This window comes from Pezoporus flaviventris, unplaced genomic scaffold, assembly GCF_033815535.1.
Source record: "Pezoporus flaviventris isolate CSIRO_AGI_PZ_B2104156 unplaced genomic scaffold, CSIRO_AGI_Pfla_v1 ptg000041l, whole genome shotgun sequence".
Classification (NCBI taxonomy): Eukaryota; Metazoa; Chordata; class Aves; order Psittaciformes; family Psittacidae; genus Pezoporus; species Pezoporus flaviventris.
Window position 1 is genome coordinate 2,024,546 of NW_026892589.1, and position 20,969 is coordinate 2,045,514.

Genomic DNA, 20,969 nt, shown 5'->3' on the forward strand with positions numbered 1-20,969 from the left:
TGGTCCCACTCCCCCTCCACATGGGGTTTGCTTGGAGGAGACATCAGCTCTTACAGCAGGCAGCGAGGGCTGGGAAACAGAGGGCAGGAGGCCTGGATAAGAGGGGACGTTTATCCCTTGAGCTGCTTGGTTGGGTGCTGTGGAAGCAGGGACCGTGGGCAAGCGGAGGCAGGACCCAAAGCAAACTGCCCGCAGCGTGTTCTGCCTTAGTGGTGGTTGTCCTCTCTGTGGGAAAGGGGATGAGGTCGAGAGCAGGAGGGAGTGCACGGAGCAGACGAAAGGGAGAGCGGAACGGGAAGACAAAGCTGATCCTCAGCCCAGCAGACAGAGCCCAGGAGCAGGAAGGGTCCCTCCGGGCGGGCAGGAGCATCGCTCCCAGTGGAAAACCAAGGCAATGAGAGCAATGTTGGTGCTGCAAAGCCCAGTGAGATGGGGGAGAAATCATCCTGTGACGTGCAGGAAAACCTGGCAGAGCACGGGGAAATCCTGCAGCGCCCAGGGTGCTCCATGAAAGGGAACGGCTCTGTTACAGGGCACGGTGAGAGCTGCTGGGACCCGTGGTGTGGCACAAAGCCGCACTGCAGACCCATGGCGGTCAGCAGAGGGGAAGGGAGAAACTGAGGCTGCTTTGCCACGGTTGGAAAGGTGAAGGCAAGGCTGAGAAAGGCTGAGCAGGGTCACAGAGTGCAACGGGAGAGGCTCTGGAAGAGCAGGACCAAGCAACCCACAGGGCAGGTGCCCCAGGCAGACCCCTTGACCCCGCTCCCCACCAAGAGCACCCACCTCAGCACAGTGAAGCGTGGGAAGGCGGAGACCAAACAGCTTCCCATGACCTGGCTTCAGTGAGTGCTTGAGCCCAGAACCCCCCCGTGTGCTGGGCTGCACCCCCAGAGCGTGAGCAGCAGCTCAGGGAGGGGATCCTGCCCCTCTGCTGTGCTCTGGGGAGACCCCCCCTGCAGCCCTGATCCAGCTCTGGGGCAGCAGCACAAGAGGGACGTGGAGCTGTTGGAGCGAGTGCAGAGGAGGCCATGGGGATGCTGCGAGGGCTGGAGCAGCTCTGCTCTGGAGCCAGGCTGAGAGAGCTGGGCTGGGGCAGCCTGGAGAAGAGAAGGCTCCTGAAGGGGAGACCTGAGAGCAGCTCCAGTGCCTGAAGGGGCTGCAGGAAAGCTGGAGAGGGGCTTGGGACAAGGGATGTAGGGACAGGCCAAGGGGAATGGCTTTAACCTGCCAGAGGGGAGACTGAGCTGAGCTCTGAGGCAGAAGCTCTTCCCTGTGAGGGTGCTGAGGCGCTGGCACAGGGCAGAGGGGGCACAAACAGGTATGTTTTGCACCGCTGTGGCTCCCTGGTACCCTCATCTCAGGACACGCACAGGGAAGGCAGGGAAAGGGAGAGGAATCAGAGACCCCCTTGGTCCTTCTCTGCACAAAGAGCTCCCGCTCTTCCTCCTCCCACCACTCCTCAGCGTCAAGAGAGGGGCGGCAGAACAGAAAATGCTGGAATTCCTCTTTCCCCCCTGCCGAGGGGCTCAAGGACACAGAACAGAGGCAAAAAGCATTTTCTTGGGGCCTCTGCTGCTGGCTTGGACCCAAACACGTGGCAGGACAGCACAGCGCTACAGCTGAGTGCCCTACCATGTCCTCTGCATCAAGGCTGCTCTGCTCTGCATCACCCATCGCTTCTCACTGAAGACAGAGCTCTGCAGCCTGGTGGCAGCTGGAGGCTGTGATAGAGACATCCCCTTTGATCACACATTCCCTTTGGAGGACAGGAAGGGAGAAACTTCCATCCAGGGATCCTTCTCACAAAGACAATGGATACCTCTTGCTAAGGATCACTGCTGCCAGCAACTGAAACCAGAAATCATTCTTGAGGCTCTCCATCCCGAATGCCTGCCTCCTTTGGTGATCCTTTAGCTGTCCCCACCAACCCAGCCCATTTAACAGGCACCAGCCTGGCACGCTGCACCATGTGTGAGCTTTCACCTGCAGCCTAAGCTCTGTGGGGTCAACCCACAGCACCGGTCCAACATGTCCTGACCACAGCTCCTCAGCCCAAACCCCTGCCCATCAGCTCCAGGCACCACCCGACACAGCAGAGATGCCCCCTTGTTAGAACCACAGAACCAGCGAGGTTGGAAAAGACCTTTAAGATCATTAAGTCCAACCTTTTCTAACCCATGGCACTGAAGACCTCATCTACACAGCTTCTGAGCACTTCCAGGGGTGGTGATTCCACACTGCCCCAGAGTAAGCCCTCTTCCTTGTGCAGCTACATGGAAACCTTCTTGAGCAATAACCTTTGCCTGGGGTCTGCAGAGACGAGTCCACCTTTGCCCCTACCCACCACAAACTGGTAGCACTAGCAAATACCCAGGTGGGAAATGCAAAGGTGGCATCTCTCTCCAGTGAAGAGCGGATGGTGACTCCATTCCTGAACTCATTAGGAAAGAGGTTCCACTTAAATGTCACCTACCCCTGGTGAAGACGAGAAGAGTCACAACTGCATTTGCTACGCTCCAGCACCCACTCCAGAGCAGCATAATGACTATCAGTGAAACAGGACATCCCTTTTGAGAAACACCCACCACGGATACTCTCCAAGAGCCTAAGTGCCCTCATCTGCATTATGAATCCTAGTTAAACACATACACAAACTGCTGTTGTGGTGCAACCTTCCTAAATGAATTCCAGGGAGAGGGAAACCAGACCAAAAGGACCACCCTCCCATCCACTATTGCATTCAGATCCCAAGCCACCTAAATGGTGCTATGGGGACCAGAATTTCTTTCGCTGCAGATGATGGCAAGCCTTCCAGCATGTGGATGGGTTGATACCTGGTCCCCAGTGATGCGATTCGTAGGTCTTCTCTGCATAAGAAAGCAAACACCTTGGTGAACGCGGGTGCAGCTCAGTGACTGATGGTCAAGGAGGCAGCAGGAGAGGTGGCTTCCAGGAAATGGGCTCAGCACACACAGAAGACAAAACTTATCTGCTCCCTGCAGCAGGGAGATGAAGAAAGAACAAAGCTGGCCCCAGATCACGAGGCAAGATAATGGGAGTCAAAGTGGGAACAAGCCAAGGGTGTATCCAGTGAGCCACGGCAGCAGGTCACAGCTGAAGAGAACAATGACGGTGGAAGCGCTCCCTCTGCTCAGCCACCCAAGTCCCAGCCTTGGAGCAACCCACAACAGCACTGATGCTACAGAAACTCTTGTCCAGACTCCATGTCCATGACACCTCTTGCTCCGTCAGCAGCGAAGGGATGGAACTGCCTTCCCAGAAGGGCAGAGGGAGAAAAGAGACAAAAAGACCACAACTTCATTGGTCAGACCGAACGTCTGCGCCTTGTGGAAGTCCATCAGGAGCAGAAAGCTGCTCAAAACCAAACCCACGAGTGGAAACCACCCCAAGACAATGAATCCCCATTAACTGTGTCTCTCTCCAGGCAGGAGGCTGCAGCATGAAGCTCTCCAGGGCCTGCCTCAGGCAGAAGGGCTGGTGACACTCCAGCCAGCCCCAGTCCTACAGGTTCAGGCACATTCCCTGCACCCCACCCCAACACCCTTCTTTTCAATGGATTCCATTAAACCAGTGAAGAGGTGTTAAGTTAAAACTTAACCTCAGTTTAAACTCATTTACATGGCTCTGGGCTTGCACCAGTAAGTTCACAAGGGCAAAGCACCCCCATAAAATAGATTTAAACCAGTAAAACATATCCATGCAGGATATGTGCTCTTATTCACCAAACTGGTTCTACCTATGTCAGTGCAACTGGGGTTTAAGCTAAAGCCTTACTTCTCAATTTCATCACATCTACCCTTCAGCCTGGATGCTTCTCCACAGTGCTAGTTACCCATACAGAGGGACTGCAGCCAGTTCACCCCTTCAGTTCCATTACTCCAACATGAGTAGTTCCCAGCTTAGAAGCAAGGACAGTGTTGGAACCCCAAGTTCCTGTGGAAGGTGCATGGTGGAAGGGCATGATCCAGCAACAAACCAACCTGATGACAAACCTGAGCCATGAGAGCCACTGCTGCAGTGCACAGGGGTTGGTTAATTTTGTGAACAAACCCCTCACAAACACGTTACCATTAGAAAAAATTTAATTCTGTTTTAGAGACTTACAAAAATAATTTAATTTAAAATCATTTTGATGCGTGTGGCCTGCTGAGTGTCCCAGCATCCAGCCTGGCCAGGGCCACCCTTCCCCTCCCTCGCCATCATAACCCCCTCTCCCAACCACCTTTTACTCATGGACCTGTTCTCAGACACGTTCTGATGCACCCCAAGGAAAATCAGAATGAGCAGCTCGTTACAAGGAAAGAAATTCCAGCCACGTGGCTCAGCAGGATGCTTCTTCCAAGTCCTTGGTGGTTATTTTCTCCTCTCAGGATAAGCACCAACTCCTCAGTGTGCTCCCAGCCTCCCACTACCCCTGCAGTTTGCCACTCGGGGCTCTCGCTTCCTGACTGTGTCCTGTGCCAGGATGGGATCAGCAGTGTTGTTCCCACAAGCAGCAGGAAGGAACATTGTTTACTGTTCCCCTCCTCTCCGTTCCAGCACAGGTTTTGTTTGGGCAGCAGCATATTTTAGTGTTAGAACCTTTCTCTTCTTGTGCATATCCCCAGGTTTTCAGCAGATGCTCAGCCCACTCCACGTGCCTGCAGCCCGTCTTTTTGGCTCTTATCCCATGTGGATTTCCTTTTTGCCTTTGGCCATGTACTTGGCAGAGGGCTGGACCTCAGAAGCCAAGTGAAGTGAGTTACCTAAATGTTATCATAGGGAACTGCAAGGCCAATGTTGTAGTTGTAACCAGTCACTTCATCATAGGAAGAGCGGCAGATTGGAAGGACACTTTCTACAGCCAACTGGTCTGCTGAGAACTCGTAGGCATAAATGATTCCTCGATACCTGCACAAAACACAACCAGGACACATCATTTTATATGGCTGAATTACATATTCCAACAGGGGAAACAAAGCTAGAGATCGCCATGAAGATTCAGAATCCGATGCTCCAGAAGCTGAATGTAAATCTCTTCTGCACTAGGGCTGTCTGTGCAGTTTTAACAGAGAAAACTCCCTCCTGCTTCCTTCCAGGGACCCACTAAGCCCTGGAAACAAACAGTGAATCATTCACTTCAGCACTGCAGAGACATGACTGTCATCTGCTGAAACAGATCTCATCTGTTCTGGAAGGGGGAACGTAAGTACACTGGAGATTGGCAGTTCCATTAGACATGCTAAGAGCCATCTAAGATGGAAATACCAAAACCTGGAGCAGAAACACCAGTAGTTTTCCTTTAGCAGGAGGTACCACTACTAATATTTAGAGCAGGAAAGGGCTGCATTCCCAGTCTGGCTTCTGTGGCCTTTACATTCTCCTGCTGAAAAAGAAGTGGTTGGAAGTAAAGAGTCAATTCATCAATGGGTTTTGAAAGCCTTATCTTTAAACTTCTTTTTGCTATACCTTCTCTATTACTGCTCTGGATCATGACCTGGCTGCTTAGTGGGCCACTTTGCTAAAGCAGATCTTCCCAGTGCCACAAATCCCACCCCTCAGAGCTGGGATACTCACTTGTGGTGCACAGTAAGGTCATCATCCGTGATGCTGGTGCCTGGAAGACTTTTCTCATCAGGGATGTTCGCAGTGATGAGGCTGTGAGCATTAAACCATATGTGGCGGACTGGATGCCTGAAAAACAACCCACAGCACTGGGTGAGGTGACACCTACATTAGGCTTAAAATCCAAGCGCAGGAAAGGAGTTGCTCTGGATTAAATAGGAATTTACTTAAAACAGCGCCCTCTCCACGGAGAGAGGTTGGGAATCTGTACTTCTCCTCTCCGGAGCAGATGAACGCAGCTTTTACCCCCATCTAGTGGGCTGTTATCAGAACACACGCGGGGTTCTTTGGAGAAGAGAAGGCTCAGGGGGACCTTATCGCTCCCTACAACTGCCTGACAGGAGGTCGGTCTCTTCTCGAAGTAACAAGTGACAGGACAAGAGGAAACGGCCTCAAGCTGCCCCAGGGCAGGTTTAGATGGAGCTGAGGAACAATTCCTGCCCCAGAGGGTGCTCAGGCATTGGAACAGGCTGCCCAGGGCAGGGCTGCAGTCACCGTCCCTGCAAGTGTTCACACCCCGTGGAGATGAGGCCCCAGTGCCATGGGGCAGTGGTGGCCTTGGCAGTGGTGGGGAATGACTGGATGTGATGATCTTAAAGGGCTTTTCCAACCTGGTTGGTTCTGTGATTCTAAGACACTTGGCAGCACACAGGCTGCAAGGGATTCTGCCTGCCTGCTTGCCTTGCTGCTTTAAGGCCCGCTTTCCCAAAGGAGGGATGGGGACACCCAGGACCCCCACACCCCAGGCACCAAGCTATGGCTGATTTAGAAGTGCACTGTGTGGCACAAACTAAGAGGTCTGCTCTCCAGTCCTTTTCCTCTCACTGTGAGTGAACTAATCCTGAACCACTGTAACAGCATTTACTGTTCAAGCAGGAGTAATTTATCTTCTCAGATTAAGATGTCTCACCTCCTTGTCTCCTGTCACCTCTCTCTACTTCTGCCCCTGCTTTCCATTCATGACACCTGGCTGAAGGCATGGAAAACAATACACACACCTTCTTATCCAAGCAAGCCTTTTTGATTGAAGTGATCCCTTCTGATCCCTATATAGATTAAACAGTATTTTAAATGTTTAACCTAATGGTTTCACTTTTAGTACACCCCAAAGCTCAGATCTGCCCTCCTTCTTGGCATGCTCATTAGTGCCGCTCCAGGAGACAATCAATGCAAGATTGTCCTTAATGCATCAGCCACATCACAACGGGCTTTATAACTCACAGGGTCAAAAGAAAAGGTGGTACCTGCCATTAATCAGTGACAACTTCAGCTTGAACTTCTCTTACTGTAAATACCTCATCTAGCTCCTCTTTGGGGAAGATGCATTAAAAACAAAGTTATCGGGATTTATCTGTTCATTTTAGTAGGGTTATCACTCAGACTTACAAGGCACTAAATCCTGCAGGTCTTCATTCAGACAAAGCCCTTCGGAACCATGCTTTGAGTAAGAAATCATTTGGCTGCAGCAACCAACAGTCTTCTGACAACTCCAGGATACTCATCTCTGCTTGTACTTGCAGTACGGCACTACTTGTGCTCTCAGTACAAACTGGTATTTTAATATTTAAATGAGTTTAAATTTAAATACCAACCTGGATTTGACTGAATGCGTGGATGAGGTGAACAGAAACACAGGGATTGCGTAAGGCTACAGTGCATAGAGACAGCCAGAAGCAGGCACTCTGAAAAGCAACAGCCAGGAGTCCAGCACTTTAAATCCAAGTTTCAATAAAGTAAATACTGTATGGGGATGGGGCAGGGAGAAGACAGTGGCCTGAGAAACCGTGGCTCCTTGGAGCAAGCTGGTCTAGTCGAAGATGGCCCTGCCCATGGCAGGGGGGTGGAACTGGATGAGCTTTAAGTTCCCTTCCCACCCAAACCAGGCTGGGATTCTATGTAAAGGCCACAGAATCACATGTTTCTGCGATTCTGTGATTTTCATGAGAAATGCAGGGGAAACAATTTCCATGCACAAGACTCCAGGTGGGGAGGCAATCTGTTCCCAAATCACACGACAACAGAACTCTCAGCAGCTTCAGACAGGGGATGTTATCATTTGGGTCCTGGATCATCCCATTCCCACATTCCTCCTGTCTATCAGATCCTATAAACACCCTTGCAACAGGTGCAGACAAAATTACCTGGCATGCATTTCCCAGAGCTTGGTGCCCATCCGCTGGTCCCACACACAGACCAAGCCCTCTTCCCCTCCACTGACGATCTTCCAGTCATCCATCTGGACCGCAGACACTCCTAACTGGTGGGCATAGAGGGAGCACAGGGATTCACTTCTGCGGAGGTCGAACACCCTGACCCTAAATGAAAGCAAAGAAAGGACAGAGATCAAACCAGATCTGGGTGTGCAGCTTGTGGGTTCTGACAGCACAAGTACTTTCTGGGGCTATGAAAACAGGTCTAGGACAGCAGTAGTCCCATGACCACTACAGGGCCACAAATCCCATATGATTCACGCTTCTCACCACTGAATTTTCACTCTGGTTTCTATGAAAGATTTTTTGAGTCAGACTCAAAAATCTCTTCACAAGTCATGGGTAATATAAAACGTAAGTGAAATTTGGATAAAGTTTCTCTATCTGTGCCTCCCAACACGTTAGCATTGCCTTGAAGCACGAAGTCCTGTGTTTTGGGCATGCTGCTAACACATCCTCCCCCTTGGTACCCAGCCCACATCCACTGTGCCTGAGGGGTAATAATTATGAGGATCAAGGAAAGGGCTATTATTGCAAACATTATGGAAGAGACTAAACGTGGCAATTCGAAAGGTAAGTCAAGGGAATTACAGGTTTATACACTTGAGTTCATCACCAATATTGATACAAAGCACTCCCCAAGCACCCAGCGATCAGTATCTCTTTGGATTTCAAAACCACAGCTACTGACTGTGGGTGGCTTTTAGGTACATCTGGTTTGCAGAAGTTATTGCTCAGTCACACAAAGGGTTCTGAAGGGAAACGTACTGAAGACTTGGCTAGGAGCAGAACAGCAGAGAAAGAGCTGAGGATTGCAACCACTGCAACACGTCCACAAAACCAGTTAAAGCTGACGGTGTCGTTTTAAACGCAGTGCATCGCACAGAGGAGTATGATTTTTTGACCCTGATATATTAAGAGATCAAGTAAAGTACGTAAGTGAATTAAAATAATAATGCAGCAAGTGAAAACAGAAGGAGAAATACTGATCTCAGATTTGGAAAGAAGCCAGAGAAAGCTCCTCCCAGCTGATGGCTATCGAGAGAAACCATCAGGTACACATTAATGCCAGAAAAGGCCAAAACACACTTGTTCCAACACATTAACTCTACTTTATTCCATACCCCTGCTATGATCCTAATGGTGTTGCAAGTCTTTCCTTTTCCTTTCTCAAATGGAGATTGCATCATATGATTTTACAAATAACACATTTCAGCCACTGAAATAAAAGGCAACAGAACAATCCAAAACTCCAACAGAGCAACATCCATCTGACATGTGGAAAAACATGCTGGAACAGAGCGAGGAGCATGCTTTGTGTGGCTCTTCAGTCACCCATAGGAAAACCCCACCACAACAGCTGCTGATGGTGAAAAGGACTTCTTGCTTTCTCCAACTCCAGCAGAGAGAAGCTTTGGCTACCTATTAGAGCTGTGTTTTGGGTAAGGATGGGGTATTTTGGAAGTGTTCACACCCAGCACTCTCCCTGTCTTACTGCATGTGTTCTGCACAGCAATCAAAGCTCCTTCTGTTTGGTAAGCACTGCTGGAAACAAAGATCTGATTGTGCCCTGGTTATTTCATTAGCGAGGACCCAGGTTTCAGGCAGGTGTCCATTCTGGCACACCCTGGCAAGAATTAGAGGCACACTTGAGTTGTTTAGATGTGCTTTAACAAAAAAAAGGAAAAAAGCATTTTGCAAATTTAATGTGATGCTCTGATGCAGACCTGGCATGGCCCAGTGTCTCCTGCCTCAGCAGCTGGGCTCAGTGGGAGCACTTCAGATTCATCCAGGTTCAAGGGAGCTGTGAGGAAGGTATTATCATGACCAGGCTTTGATTCTGCTGTTAGAGTACCTCAGAAGCTTACTTGCCTTTAAGGAGAGCATGGAATACGTGTTTTGCTCCACACCTTTCAGCCACACAATACACTGGCCTTGCCATATGTTTGCTTTCCCAACGCTATTCATCACCATAGGTACCACCAGGGAAAAGGATGCTGTAGTGCAGTGCATCAGCACACACTCCCTGTTAATCAGATCTCTCTGAATAAAAGAGTAGCATACACTAGGGAAAATGTGAACTTAATTCAAGCAGGAACTTTTCCCACTGGCCATCAGGGGCAAGGTCCCTATTTAGTACACTGCTTCATAACAGGGCTATGAATGTTGAAGTCTCATTTACCTGTTCATGCCCTTCCTGCAGCAACACACAAGGAAATGACCTCTGAGACACACATGGCCTTGCCTCCTGCATGCCAAACTTATTTGCTGAACTGTTGATTCCTAACTTCTTGCAATAGTGATCCCCTGAACTCAGCCAATGCTTGAGCTGAAAAACTGAGCCTTCTGGAGGGGAAAGAGCACAGACATTTAGTACAAAGGGAATAAATTTCAACCTCACTTAAGAGATACCAAGGCTGGATGCGGGTCCTGGGCAACCTGATGTAACTGCTCCTTCAGGGGGGACTGGACCAGACGACCTCTGAAGGTCCCTTCCAACCCAAACTATTCTATGATTCTACATCAACTTTATTAACTCTCCCCTCATTGTGCAAGAGATCAAAATTGGAGGTGGTTTTACTGGCGTGCTTTGGAAAATCAATTATCTGCTTTTAGAAGAAGAAAAACCCTCAAAATGTCGTGGTTTCAATTACGCTTGTCAAACTTCAGCTATTTCCTTAACCTCTCTGCTGAGGAAGTGTGAGTTTTGGTTGCGCTGCCTATTTGCTGAGAAGGAAAAAAAGCTGTTTGACAAAATAATCATTTTTGCAAGCTGCTGCACTGGCGGGACAGAGGTCTGGGATTTGGCAAAGGGAAGTATCCGCCTTACAATCTGATACCCACCACCACACCAGACCACCACCTGCAGCCTGATGCCCAGTGCAGAAAGGAGGAGGGAAGGAACAGGGAGCCATTAGAGACTGGCTCCTCGCCATCCCACATCTCCTTTGGTGCACTGGATCAGACCCCACAAATAACTAGCCAAAAAAAGAAAATCTAAAAATTGGACTCAAAGGGTCTTTTTAAGCACTTTAATCCTTTCGCACTGACTGTTCCCAGCGCGTCCAATCCTGGCACCAGATATTGTGCTGGGAAAATCCTACTCCCCAAGCCAAGGAGTTAAAGAGAAAGCTGCTAATCAGCTAAATAGAAGCTGGAATCTGTTCATATGAAAGTCTCTTTTTTTTGTCACCTGAGGGACATCACAGTGTTCCGAAATACACTCTTGACATCATTTGGCAGACGGACCCATCTCATCCTACATGATTCATCCCTTAGGTTATTTTTTTAATATCAGAAAGTGAGCTTTTAAATGCCAAACTCATTTTGCGGGTGGTGGTGGGGAAGTGGAAGAGATTCCAAGTGGTCTCGCTGGGCCGTACACCAACTGCGTCCACCAAATGGCTTAAAAAGAAAGTCTTCCCATGGAGCTTTCTGAAACAAAGCAAACTGGCAGCCACATCCAACTATTACCTAATATTTTGTTCCTGAAGTTCATGCAGGCTGCTTTTGAAACATTAGAGGAGAAACAAATTCTAGCAGGTCCAGATGTAGGACAGCAGGATAGAAGTAAGCTAATTTGAGATGGGTTACAGATCTTGGTAGTACCTACCTTCTGTCTTTATTGCCTGTTACAAGCATGTTTGGAGGACTGTTCTGGAGGTTGACACAGGTAAAGTCACCTATGGAGTTCCCCATCTTCTTCAGACACTGACTTGTTTCCAGATTGTAAAGAAGAATCTGGTAGAAAGAGAACAAACACTGGCTAAATTTAGCAGGAGCCCAAGTACATTTTGCTGCCGTGTGAAGCAAAGCAGAGTTCTTACCATCAGAGATGGTAAACAACCAAGATACAGAACTACCCCTGTTAAGAAGGGCAACAACACCCTCAGAAAGAAGGAAATCAAGTTTCACAATGGAGTCATCAAGAATCAAGAAGCAAGGATGCAAGGCTCTTGCCAACCACTATCAGAAGGTATAGCTCTCAGGCAGGCAAAAGAAGCCATGGGGATTTTCTCCAGCTCAAATTTTTAAGGCTTCCACGGAAAAGCAAACAGTTTCTTCAGCAATTTTAATATTTGAGAGAGTAAAGGTAAACAAAATTAACATTTTGAAGGTTTAGACAGATGGACTCTGCAAGAAAGATTCAATCAAATACAGCACAAATGGAAGAGCAGAACTGAACAAACACCGCCGCAGCGCTGACAGGCCCTGCTGATGGCTTCTGTACAGATCACAGCACAAACAGATAAAGAGAAACATTACATCTCAAGTGGCAGTTCAGATGGGGAAGGAATAAAAACAAGTCTGATTTAAGCAACATCCAAGATGATTCGACCAGAGCCTGGAAGAGGGTATGTGCTCTCTCCCTTCTGTTCAGCTGCCACTCCAGTGCGCAGTGATCGGTTTACTCACGTTCACTGTCTCTCCTGTGGGGCCAGATGAAGTTCGGTTACTTGGGCTTTTCAATTTAGCAGAGCAAATACTTTTAGGAACAGAGAAACGTACTGGTCATAGCCCAGTGGAGCTCAGCACAGCACCTGGGCCTCCATAACTCCATAAACATCACCAAATTTCATGGTGATGCTCCTTTAATTTAAAAGAAACCCGTGACCATGAAAAGAGCAATGGGAGTCAAAACCTCAGACAGAACTTAGGGCTTCCAGGGCAACATCAGCACGACTATGTCAAGGATATATCAGTATTTTTAACTTGTGCTTTTCTGATCTTATCCACATGCAGCTTAATAAATATTCCACTATCTGTACATATCATTTCTACATTTGCCACAGCAGCGGTAGTGACACAGCCTTTTACTCCCTATCTCTGCAATTCCAGTAAGCATCTGAAATGTCAAGTTAAGAGAGCAGGAGGGGATCATTTTGTGATGGATGCCTCTAGGCAATAGGATTAAACCTTCATAAATGTCTTGGAATACAGCAAAGAAAGGCAGAGAATTTGCAGGTTTCCTCCACCTGCTTTTTCTCCCAGCTAAAGAGCAGGCACAGTTTTATTCAGACATGTTATCAGCTCCCCCCCTAGAATCAACACATTCATACCTGACTTCCTCAGTTGCTTGTAATAATCTCCCAAGTAGCTCCCTTTCCCAGCCTTGTCTTTGTGAAGCTGCCTCAAGCAGCAATCTTTAGCATGCAGTTTTTATCCTCAAGACCCTCAAAATTACAGCAATTTTACCCAAGCTCTGTAAAGCAAGGCAGACTCCAGCTTTGCAGGGAGACTTTGGACATAAATGTGGCTAAACACGAATTTAAACTTCCATAGCTATGAAAAAGTTGCTACAAACTGCCTGAAAACATCAGTCTTGAAGGTAAAGACCAATTTACAACCTGTTCTCACTTGCAGCACAGCTTCCCGCTAACCAAACCCAGAGATAATGATGTTCTGGCAAGGTACCTTGTGCAAAGGAAATTAATATCTGTGCCTGGCAACCAAATTTCTCCTCGGAAAGTTTGGAACAAAAGACAAAGTCAATAAACTGCTGAATTCAACTTAGGAACAATAAAAGCTCGGGTCAAGAGCAACATGTTCCAGCTCCCAGTTGAGGCTGTGAACCAGCCCTTCCCAGCTGTACACTGAAACTCCAGAGAGGGACAAATGCTGCTTTCTCCAAAGTCCCCTGGGGCTAATACTTAAAGTGAACATCCATAAACTATTAATTTCTCTAAATGCCCATAGCTCCCATCTATCCTATAAACATATGATACGTCCTTGAAAATTCAGTTATGGCCGTGAAAGACTACAATGAAAAATTGCTTCCATACAGCATTTAAAGACTCCCCTGTTTTACACACTGGGGCAAATATTACACCTTCTCCTGCTTGAATGCTCCAGTTTAGACCTGTGGCAATCCTCATATGTAGGTAGCAGCAGCCAAAGCATTATTTATTTCTTCTCACACAGCTTGTAGGTGGGCACCAATTTAAAGTGTCTGCATTTAAGGATGAGAGTGTAGAAAAGGAAAGGTTCAGATCCACAAAACTGGAAGGAAAGATTCTGTCTTATCTTCTACTCCCTCCAATTCCTTCTTTCCCCATGTCAGTCTCCCTTCTTTTAAAGACTGCTGGGTTAGTTTTGATGCACGTGTGTATTTGTAGCCAATACTTCTATCGTTGGAAGAAAGACTCCCTTTATTATTTTCCACATCCAGGTTTTGCCCATCTTTAAACTCAACTTCTGTCCTGAGTGCTTCTATGGCCTTCAAATGAATTCCAAAACCTCACCTAGACAAACTGACAGGTAATGAAACAGAAAGAACTCGGAATGCTTCTTGAAGTCTGCATAATAATTGCTTGAAGACAGGGGTTTAAAGGCACACTGATGACAGTCCTGAAGTTGCTAGAACACTTCTGATGAGCTCTCCTACAGCATCCTAAGGCAACAAGGATTTTCTTTACAAAGGCCAAGGAGAAATAATGAAAATACTTGGTCAATAGGGACTTGAAATAAGGGCCTGCATGTTAAAGGGCAGATAAAGCATAAGATCTTTAGGAGGTTTATAATCCTATAATGCACACTGCAAAGGGATTACCCTTTTAAAGGTATTTATAATCCTATAATGGACAGCCAAGCCCAGTGACCTAATAGGTATCGAAGTGAAGGTAAGTGAACCAAGAGCATTTGGGTGTGAAATGAAGTGCCCTGGGATAACACTCTAACGAGCATCCTTCCCCCAGAGGGACTGCAGGGACACAGGGGAGGAAAAGCATTAAATACTCTGTGCAGATGTATCAGGATCTAACGCACAAATAAAAAGTGTTACCTATTAACATTGTTCAAATGAAAAGTCCACGTTACTGGCTGAGAGCCAGGCAATCTCCCAGAATGCTGAATAATTCAACAAGCCAGAAATAGCCAGAGTACCTTCACCATTATGTTTAGTTAAAGACCACAGAGATTAGAAAACACATTATCCATCTCGGAGGCGATTCTTTCCATGTTACAAGTCCCTTAACAACCTTTACCATCTCCCCCTCTCCCTCTCTCTCTTTTAATAAGGCTGAGCAAATGGGACTTCATTTTATCCGATTGCCACAGACTAGAGGTATTAATTATTCATGCTCATACTCTCTCTTTTGTTAAGACAGTGCATTAGACTAATTTTCCTCTTTACTGCATGAGCTGGGCAAGTCTTAACCTGTGGCCACTGTTCGTGCATAGAGGCACCAAGAATCTGGCAAACTCAGGAGACCAGGCAGAGGAAGAAAGGAGAAGGTACTGTTCATCATGAAGCTGCTGAGCAGTGAGTATGAGGAGCTCTCTCTAAATGCTGTCCAAGAACTCAAACCGGACGACTAAATTAATTCACAAAGAATTAAAGTCTCCGTAGCCAGAACAGCTAAGCTGTGAGCTTTGTTACATCTTGCAGCTAAGTGAGGTCAAGCGTGGTCGATGTAGTGTGGTTGAGATACTTCCAAGAAAAACCAAGGAACTGAAGGAAATGCTGTTGATGGAACTCTTCCATGCATGTCCAATACCCCAGCAGGTGTTTTGGGATCCTGTGCTGTTGGAGATGTCTTTTTTGGATGGAACATTAAACCAACAAATCCCCAAGCACTTGTTATCAAAGAGCCTGTGGTACTTTCAACAAGAGCAGGGGTGTTCAAACCCACTGTCCTGGCTGAGAGCCAGCAGACAACTGCATTGTGAAAGAGCTGGTTTCCTTCTGCAATCACATTTCTGCTTCTTGTCAAAAGTTACCACTGAGTAAGACCTGAGAACTGGGCACAGCACTCTATATACAGTATATGCAGTTATTATTTAGATGAAGTATTGAATGGAGTATCATAAATATTGGCAAAGAGCATACTGGAAAACCACACTCAAAACCTACATTCCTTTCCTTACCAAATAACCACTTGAAGAAGCACTTTCCCAGAAAGAACTGTCGAGGAGAGAGGTTTTCTGTCTGTCATTTTAGAGAGAGAGGATTAAAAGAAAACATTAAAAGAACACCCTGAGCTGCTCAAAGAGACAGAGAAACAAGCAGCAACTTTGGGAACCGAATCTGCACTTCATTTCAGGTTTCTCCCCCTCTTCCTTCTGCCCATCCCTCTGCCAATCAGAAAAATCCTCCCAAAACACTACCTGAACACAGGCACAATACACACAAATATTGCCAACAAAAGAAAGGGTCCTGAAATTTCAAGTCCACCGTGAATTAAATGGGATCTGGGTTTTGCACAGGTTAAACCCATTCAATTCAAAGGGTATCTACAAAAGCAGTAAGGCTATTCCACATGCGCTGGCGGCAGAAGTCATCCAGTTGAGTACAACATATGGTACGGACTGCGGCAAGGCTGAGTTTTATTTCTCAAGTGATGTGGAAAAAGGGATATTTTCAAAGTTTACAAGCCTCAGGGGCACAGTTTCCCCGTGCAAATGTATTGAATTGCCTACTGTAAATGTGGCACATAGCACGGCAACAACAACAGCAAAATGTGACTGTTGACAAATGCAAGGTCAGCGCATTGATACTGGTGCGCAGAGATAAGTGTTCTGGCTCCATAAATTTCAAGATGAGCTAAGATTTAAAAGGAGCAGCTGAGGGAGACAAACAAACAATCAGAGAGAAAGAAAAAGAGTAAATCAGGCACAAACCAGCCAGCAAAAAATAAATAAATAAATAAAAGCAGTTAATATACATGAATAATGGATGTTTGATTTAAAAGCAGTTTACTCCAATATGATGTAATTTTTGACAATCAGCCAGAGAGACTATTTTGCAAGTTCTTGCCAGAGAGAAGTCATTGTGTAAAGCTGGTAACACAACCGTTTCTCTGAGCATGTGGAAAATTGACTTTCATGCCATCCTAAAGGTGACTCTAGGCTGGCAAGGGAGAGCTCTTATTTCGCATGCGCTGAGCTGCACCAAGCAGCCTCAAGCAATGCTTAAAGACCCACGCAGAGGACGGCGAAAACAACAGGGTCTAAGCAGCTTGCAGCAAATCCAGCAGCACAAAAAGCCACCATACACGCTGCCCTGCCCTCCAAATACATACATCTGCTGTAAAAACTACACATGAAGCTAAAGGCAAGCGTAGCTTGGTTTTTCCTTCTAAGTTTTCATCTGACTGGAGCTAAAAAGTGCGACTCCAAGCTGGTAGCAAGAAGCAGAGCCAAGCATTGTGCAAGCAGGCAGCGTGCGGGCTTAGGCAATGTGACTCTGCCAATGCACCTGCAACCCGTGGTGTTCCAGCACTGGACACTGCCTCAGCCCCGGCTGCCAGCCCCCGGGACAATGCCAGCCTTGATGGGCTTGTGATGTGGACAGATGTCTGCTAAGACCTGGAATGAGGTCACCAGGCTCATTTGACTTGTGGCTGAAGGCTGATGCAAGAGTTCAGGTACGCAGAGATGAAAGGACAGCACGTCTGCCCACTGAACCACCACTCACTAAGAAACCATGCCCTGGTCCAGAAACACATTTTGCCCCAACCTAAGGATAGGGCAGGGAAAAGGAAGGCAAGGTAATTCTTAATAACCTGATTGAATTATTTTGTTTTCATTGATTATCCCCTTGAACATTCATGGCACACTCCACAGCTGGATTTTCAAACCCTAAGACACTTACCTAAGCAGCTCTGCCAGTTTTGAGCCATTCACATAAACATACAAATATAAAAGCAGAACATAGAACCACAGGATGGTCTGGGTTGGAAGGGACCTTAAAGCTCATCCAGTTCCAACCCCTGCCACGGGCAGGGACACCTTCCACTACAGCAGGTTGCTCCAAGCCCCTGTGTCCAACCTGGCCTTGAACACTGCCAGGGATGGGGCATTTTTAACATTAGCCGATACAAAAGGGATTCTTTTATTTTTAACTTGCAAAACTAATTCTGGCCATTTGCAAACACAGTTGTCATTCTTCAGCGAGAGAGGCGTTAATCCACACATCATGTAAAATTTAGGCAAGGACAACTTCTGGTCTGTATGTAGACTTCATTTCTTACAGTGGCTGACTTACAGAACTTACACAGTTTAGATCCTCAGAAAGAAGAGCTCTGTCTCTCCTACATGGTACCAAAGAGTTTATAAAGAAAAAGGTATTTAAAACACCTTTCACCTGCAAAGATCTGCTAACCCTCCCCAGTTCTACAGAGAAACATCTGGGCAAGTCTCATACATTCCAATTCAGTCACCGGTAAGACCTGCACTTCTACTGGTATTAAAAGCAAGAGTTCAGAAAGATCAATTAATTGAAAACTGGACTATATACAAGGGCCACAGTGGTTAATAAAACTGAAAAACCACCCACTTTTCTTAAACAAGAAAAATCAAGATAAAATAATGTCAAGTCTTTGGAACTCAACACTTTGGAACTGGAGACACGACACCAGCAACGCTAATGCAAGCTTACCAGTTGACAAAGAGGAAGATCTTAGTTAAAATAAGGTGCAAGAAAGATGTAACAGCTTATATAAAGCAGCTCTGACCTAAATACATCATCCAAGAGAGACTGTAGAGTATGAAACTCAATTTAAAGGATTATTTAAAATTTGGTTTTCGACTTACTATTAACTGATAACATCCATTTCCAGCAGTTAATTCTACTGGATACACTCACATTAGCAAGGAGCTGAAGAACATTGTGGAACCATTAAACACAGAAGCAAAATTAGGCATTATTTCAGTTGATGATGATACGAGACAAATGATGTTGAATGCCATTCATCAAGTATAAGCCAATCAGTAGCTCAAAACAGACGAAAAAGCAACAGCACAAACAACTCCCGAGTCATCCCATTTGAATGCATCCAGCCTTCTGTTTCTAAGTTGGAGTCTCTAAAGTCATTACTATCCTCCCTTCCCCATCTATCTGTTCTGAAGTAAGGTTCAAGTTTGTGCACAAAGCAGCCAAAACCACAGACATCCTCTGGACTGCACCTTATAATGCATGTAACATAGAAGGTATGAAGCATAAAAGCAAGAGCTTAAAATAAAATCCTCTTCCAGGCTAAAAGAAGCTTCTTTAGTAGAAACACCACCAAAATCCTCCTCTGTTGATTATTTTCTATCAATAAAAACTGTTGAGTATGTTAAACAATTTCAACTGAATTTTAATACAGGAGAAAGTTGGTTTGTTCCCCCATCCCAAGAGGGTAAAGCACTTATAAATCTCAGAGGAATAACCCACAAGCAGAAAAGCTCACCTGAAGCTACAGACGAGATGGTCCATTCAGGGGAGCTTATAAATACACCTATATATACCTATATGCCTAAATATATAACTATGAGAAAAGCTTCAGTCACATCCTACAATCAGTGAGATAATTGCATCAGAAATGGGATGATGTTAATCCTGACAATGTTACCTGTGGAGGATGTTTATATCCTGACATGAAGAGGACCCAAGCCAGATCTACTTTAAATCTGTGCATTTAATTTTAGATACAATGCTCAGACCCAAAATGCAAACGTGTGAATGCCATGACTTTGTGATGCTGCTGCAGCACTGAGATCCTGGCTCTCCAGACTGCATGACACACGGTAATATGTTATCTGCTAGATGTCACCCTTCAGGGCATGTCCAGTGGATGCCATTAGCATCACTTAAGCTTGACAGGGAAAGCCAGGGCTAGTGGTTCTGGTCTGTATTATTAGCCATGTATGAGCCTAGATAGGAAACAGATCTCAGTATTTCAAGGCTTTGGAATCTAAGGGAAATAGTACATTCCAAGTGGGGTTAATACAGCTGAAATAGCCTTCACTAAAGCAATTTCTCTTAGCTTAACATAAAGTGCTCCAGGAGTGCTAAACAGATCAACTTTCAAGAAACAGCATCATACCTGGTTGGTCTGATGCTTAATAACATGAAAGTTGGACTCCTCACAAATGAATCATTTCTATTCTCCCCTCATTCCTGCACGTGTGCCTCTCATCTAACAGCAGGCAAGTCTATGCCACAGACTTGATGTTTTCCTCCTCTCCAACATAAAAGTTCTTACAAAATGTATGCCTCAGATCTCTCCTTTGCTGTCAAGTTTGGCTAAAATTAGACAATGATTAAAAAAAGAGGGGAGGAGGGGAGGGGAAAAGGTGGGTTTCCTAGCTATATTTTGATCAGAAAGCAGGTTACCAGGCAGTAGCATTGGGATTGTGAGCTTAGAGTAAGGAAAAAACATATCCCTCAGGAAAAACAAAGAAAACCCCAAACTGAGAAGAAGCAGCAACCCAGCCAGCAGCAAAACAGGGCTGGAATTCTCCATCATCCCATTTCCAAGAGGGAAAGCTCTTTTAAAGCCAGACTGTCAACTGGTGACCACAGTAATGAGCTGATGCAAAGTCCCTTCACGTCTGCGCGAGGTGAAGAATTATCATAATAGACATTAGTAATTAATTTCCAGTGTGATGTCAGCTGGCAGCAATGCCAAGCGAGCGTCCTTGTCACACACACAGCCCGGCCACCTCGGTCCCATGTCCCTGATTAGGATGCACGCTGCTGCACTGCTTAATACAATCTGCCAGCAAACACCAAAGAGTTCAGAAGTAAATTAGGAATTATGTCTGGCTTTACAGAGTGGAGCTCGGGGGCCTAAGTAGATTTGTCTATTCCTTTATGAAGCACCAAAGGCAATGACCGAGGTAATGCCCCTGAATGAGGCAATTTTACCTTCTAACCTCCCACCTCTGCAGGGAAAAGAATTGGATTAGAACAGCAAAGGAATTAATAAAGACAGCATGGCCTCGCAGCATCTCTCAACCCTAAAGGTATTTATGGTGGCCTCAGCATTTCCCTAGTGGACCTGAGTTTTAAGGGGGAATTAGATGCAGCTGGACACATCTATTCCTAGCACAGAGGTACTCCTAAATAAAACTTTCTAGTTGCTTGCCAAAGAAAACGCTGCATTTTTACACTACACACCACAGCTCTTTTCATCTGGGTGCTCACCTCCTGCTTCTTTCTCCACCTGCCTGAAGCACTCTTCTTCCCTCACTACTGATAGCCCATCACAAGCCTAAAGTGAAACTACAAAACTTGGAGTGAAATGAGGGAGTGGAAAAGTTAGGCAAGATGTAGGAAAGGGACAGAAACTCTTTGCAAGGCATCTGGGAACAGGTCTTTCTGCAGCTCGGTCCCTGTCCTGGAGCGGGGCTGTGTCCAGGCTGCTGCCA

General features: G+C 46.3%; 1 protein-coding gene across 1 annotated transcript in view; it reads right to left on the reverse strand.

Annotated features, from left to right (window-relative positions):
* Nucleotides 1-4,085: 4,085 nt before the first annotated feature.
* FBXW8 (F-box and WD repeat domain containing 8) overlaps nt 4,086-20,969 on the reverse strand; it is a 53,996-nt gene continuing 37,112 nt past the window's right edge. Inside the window, exons 8-11 of the mRNA XM_061465781.1 lie at nt 11,449-11,576; nt 7,767-7,940; nt 5,578-5,694; nt 4,086-4,911 (exon numbers count right to left, since the gene is read on the reverse strand). Coding sequence (XP_061321765.1) covers nt 4,767-4,911; nt 5,578-5,694; nt 7,767-7,940; nt 11,449-11,576 — 564 coding nt within the window. The 3' untranslated portion in view covers nt 4,086-4,766. The remainder of the gene's footprint in view (nt 4,912-5,577; nt 5,695-7,766; nt 7,941-11,448; nt 11,577-20,969) is intronic.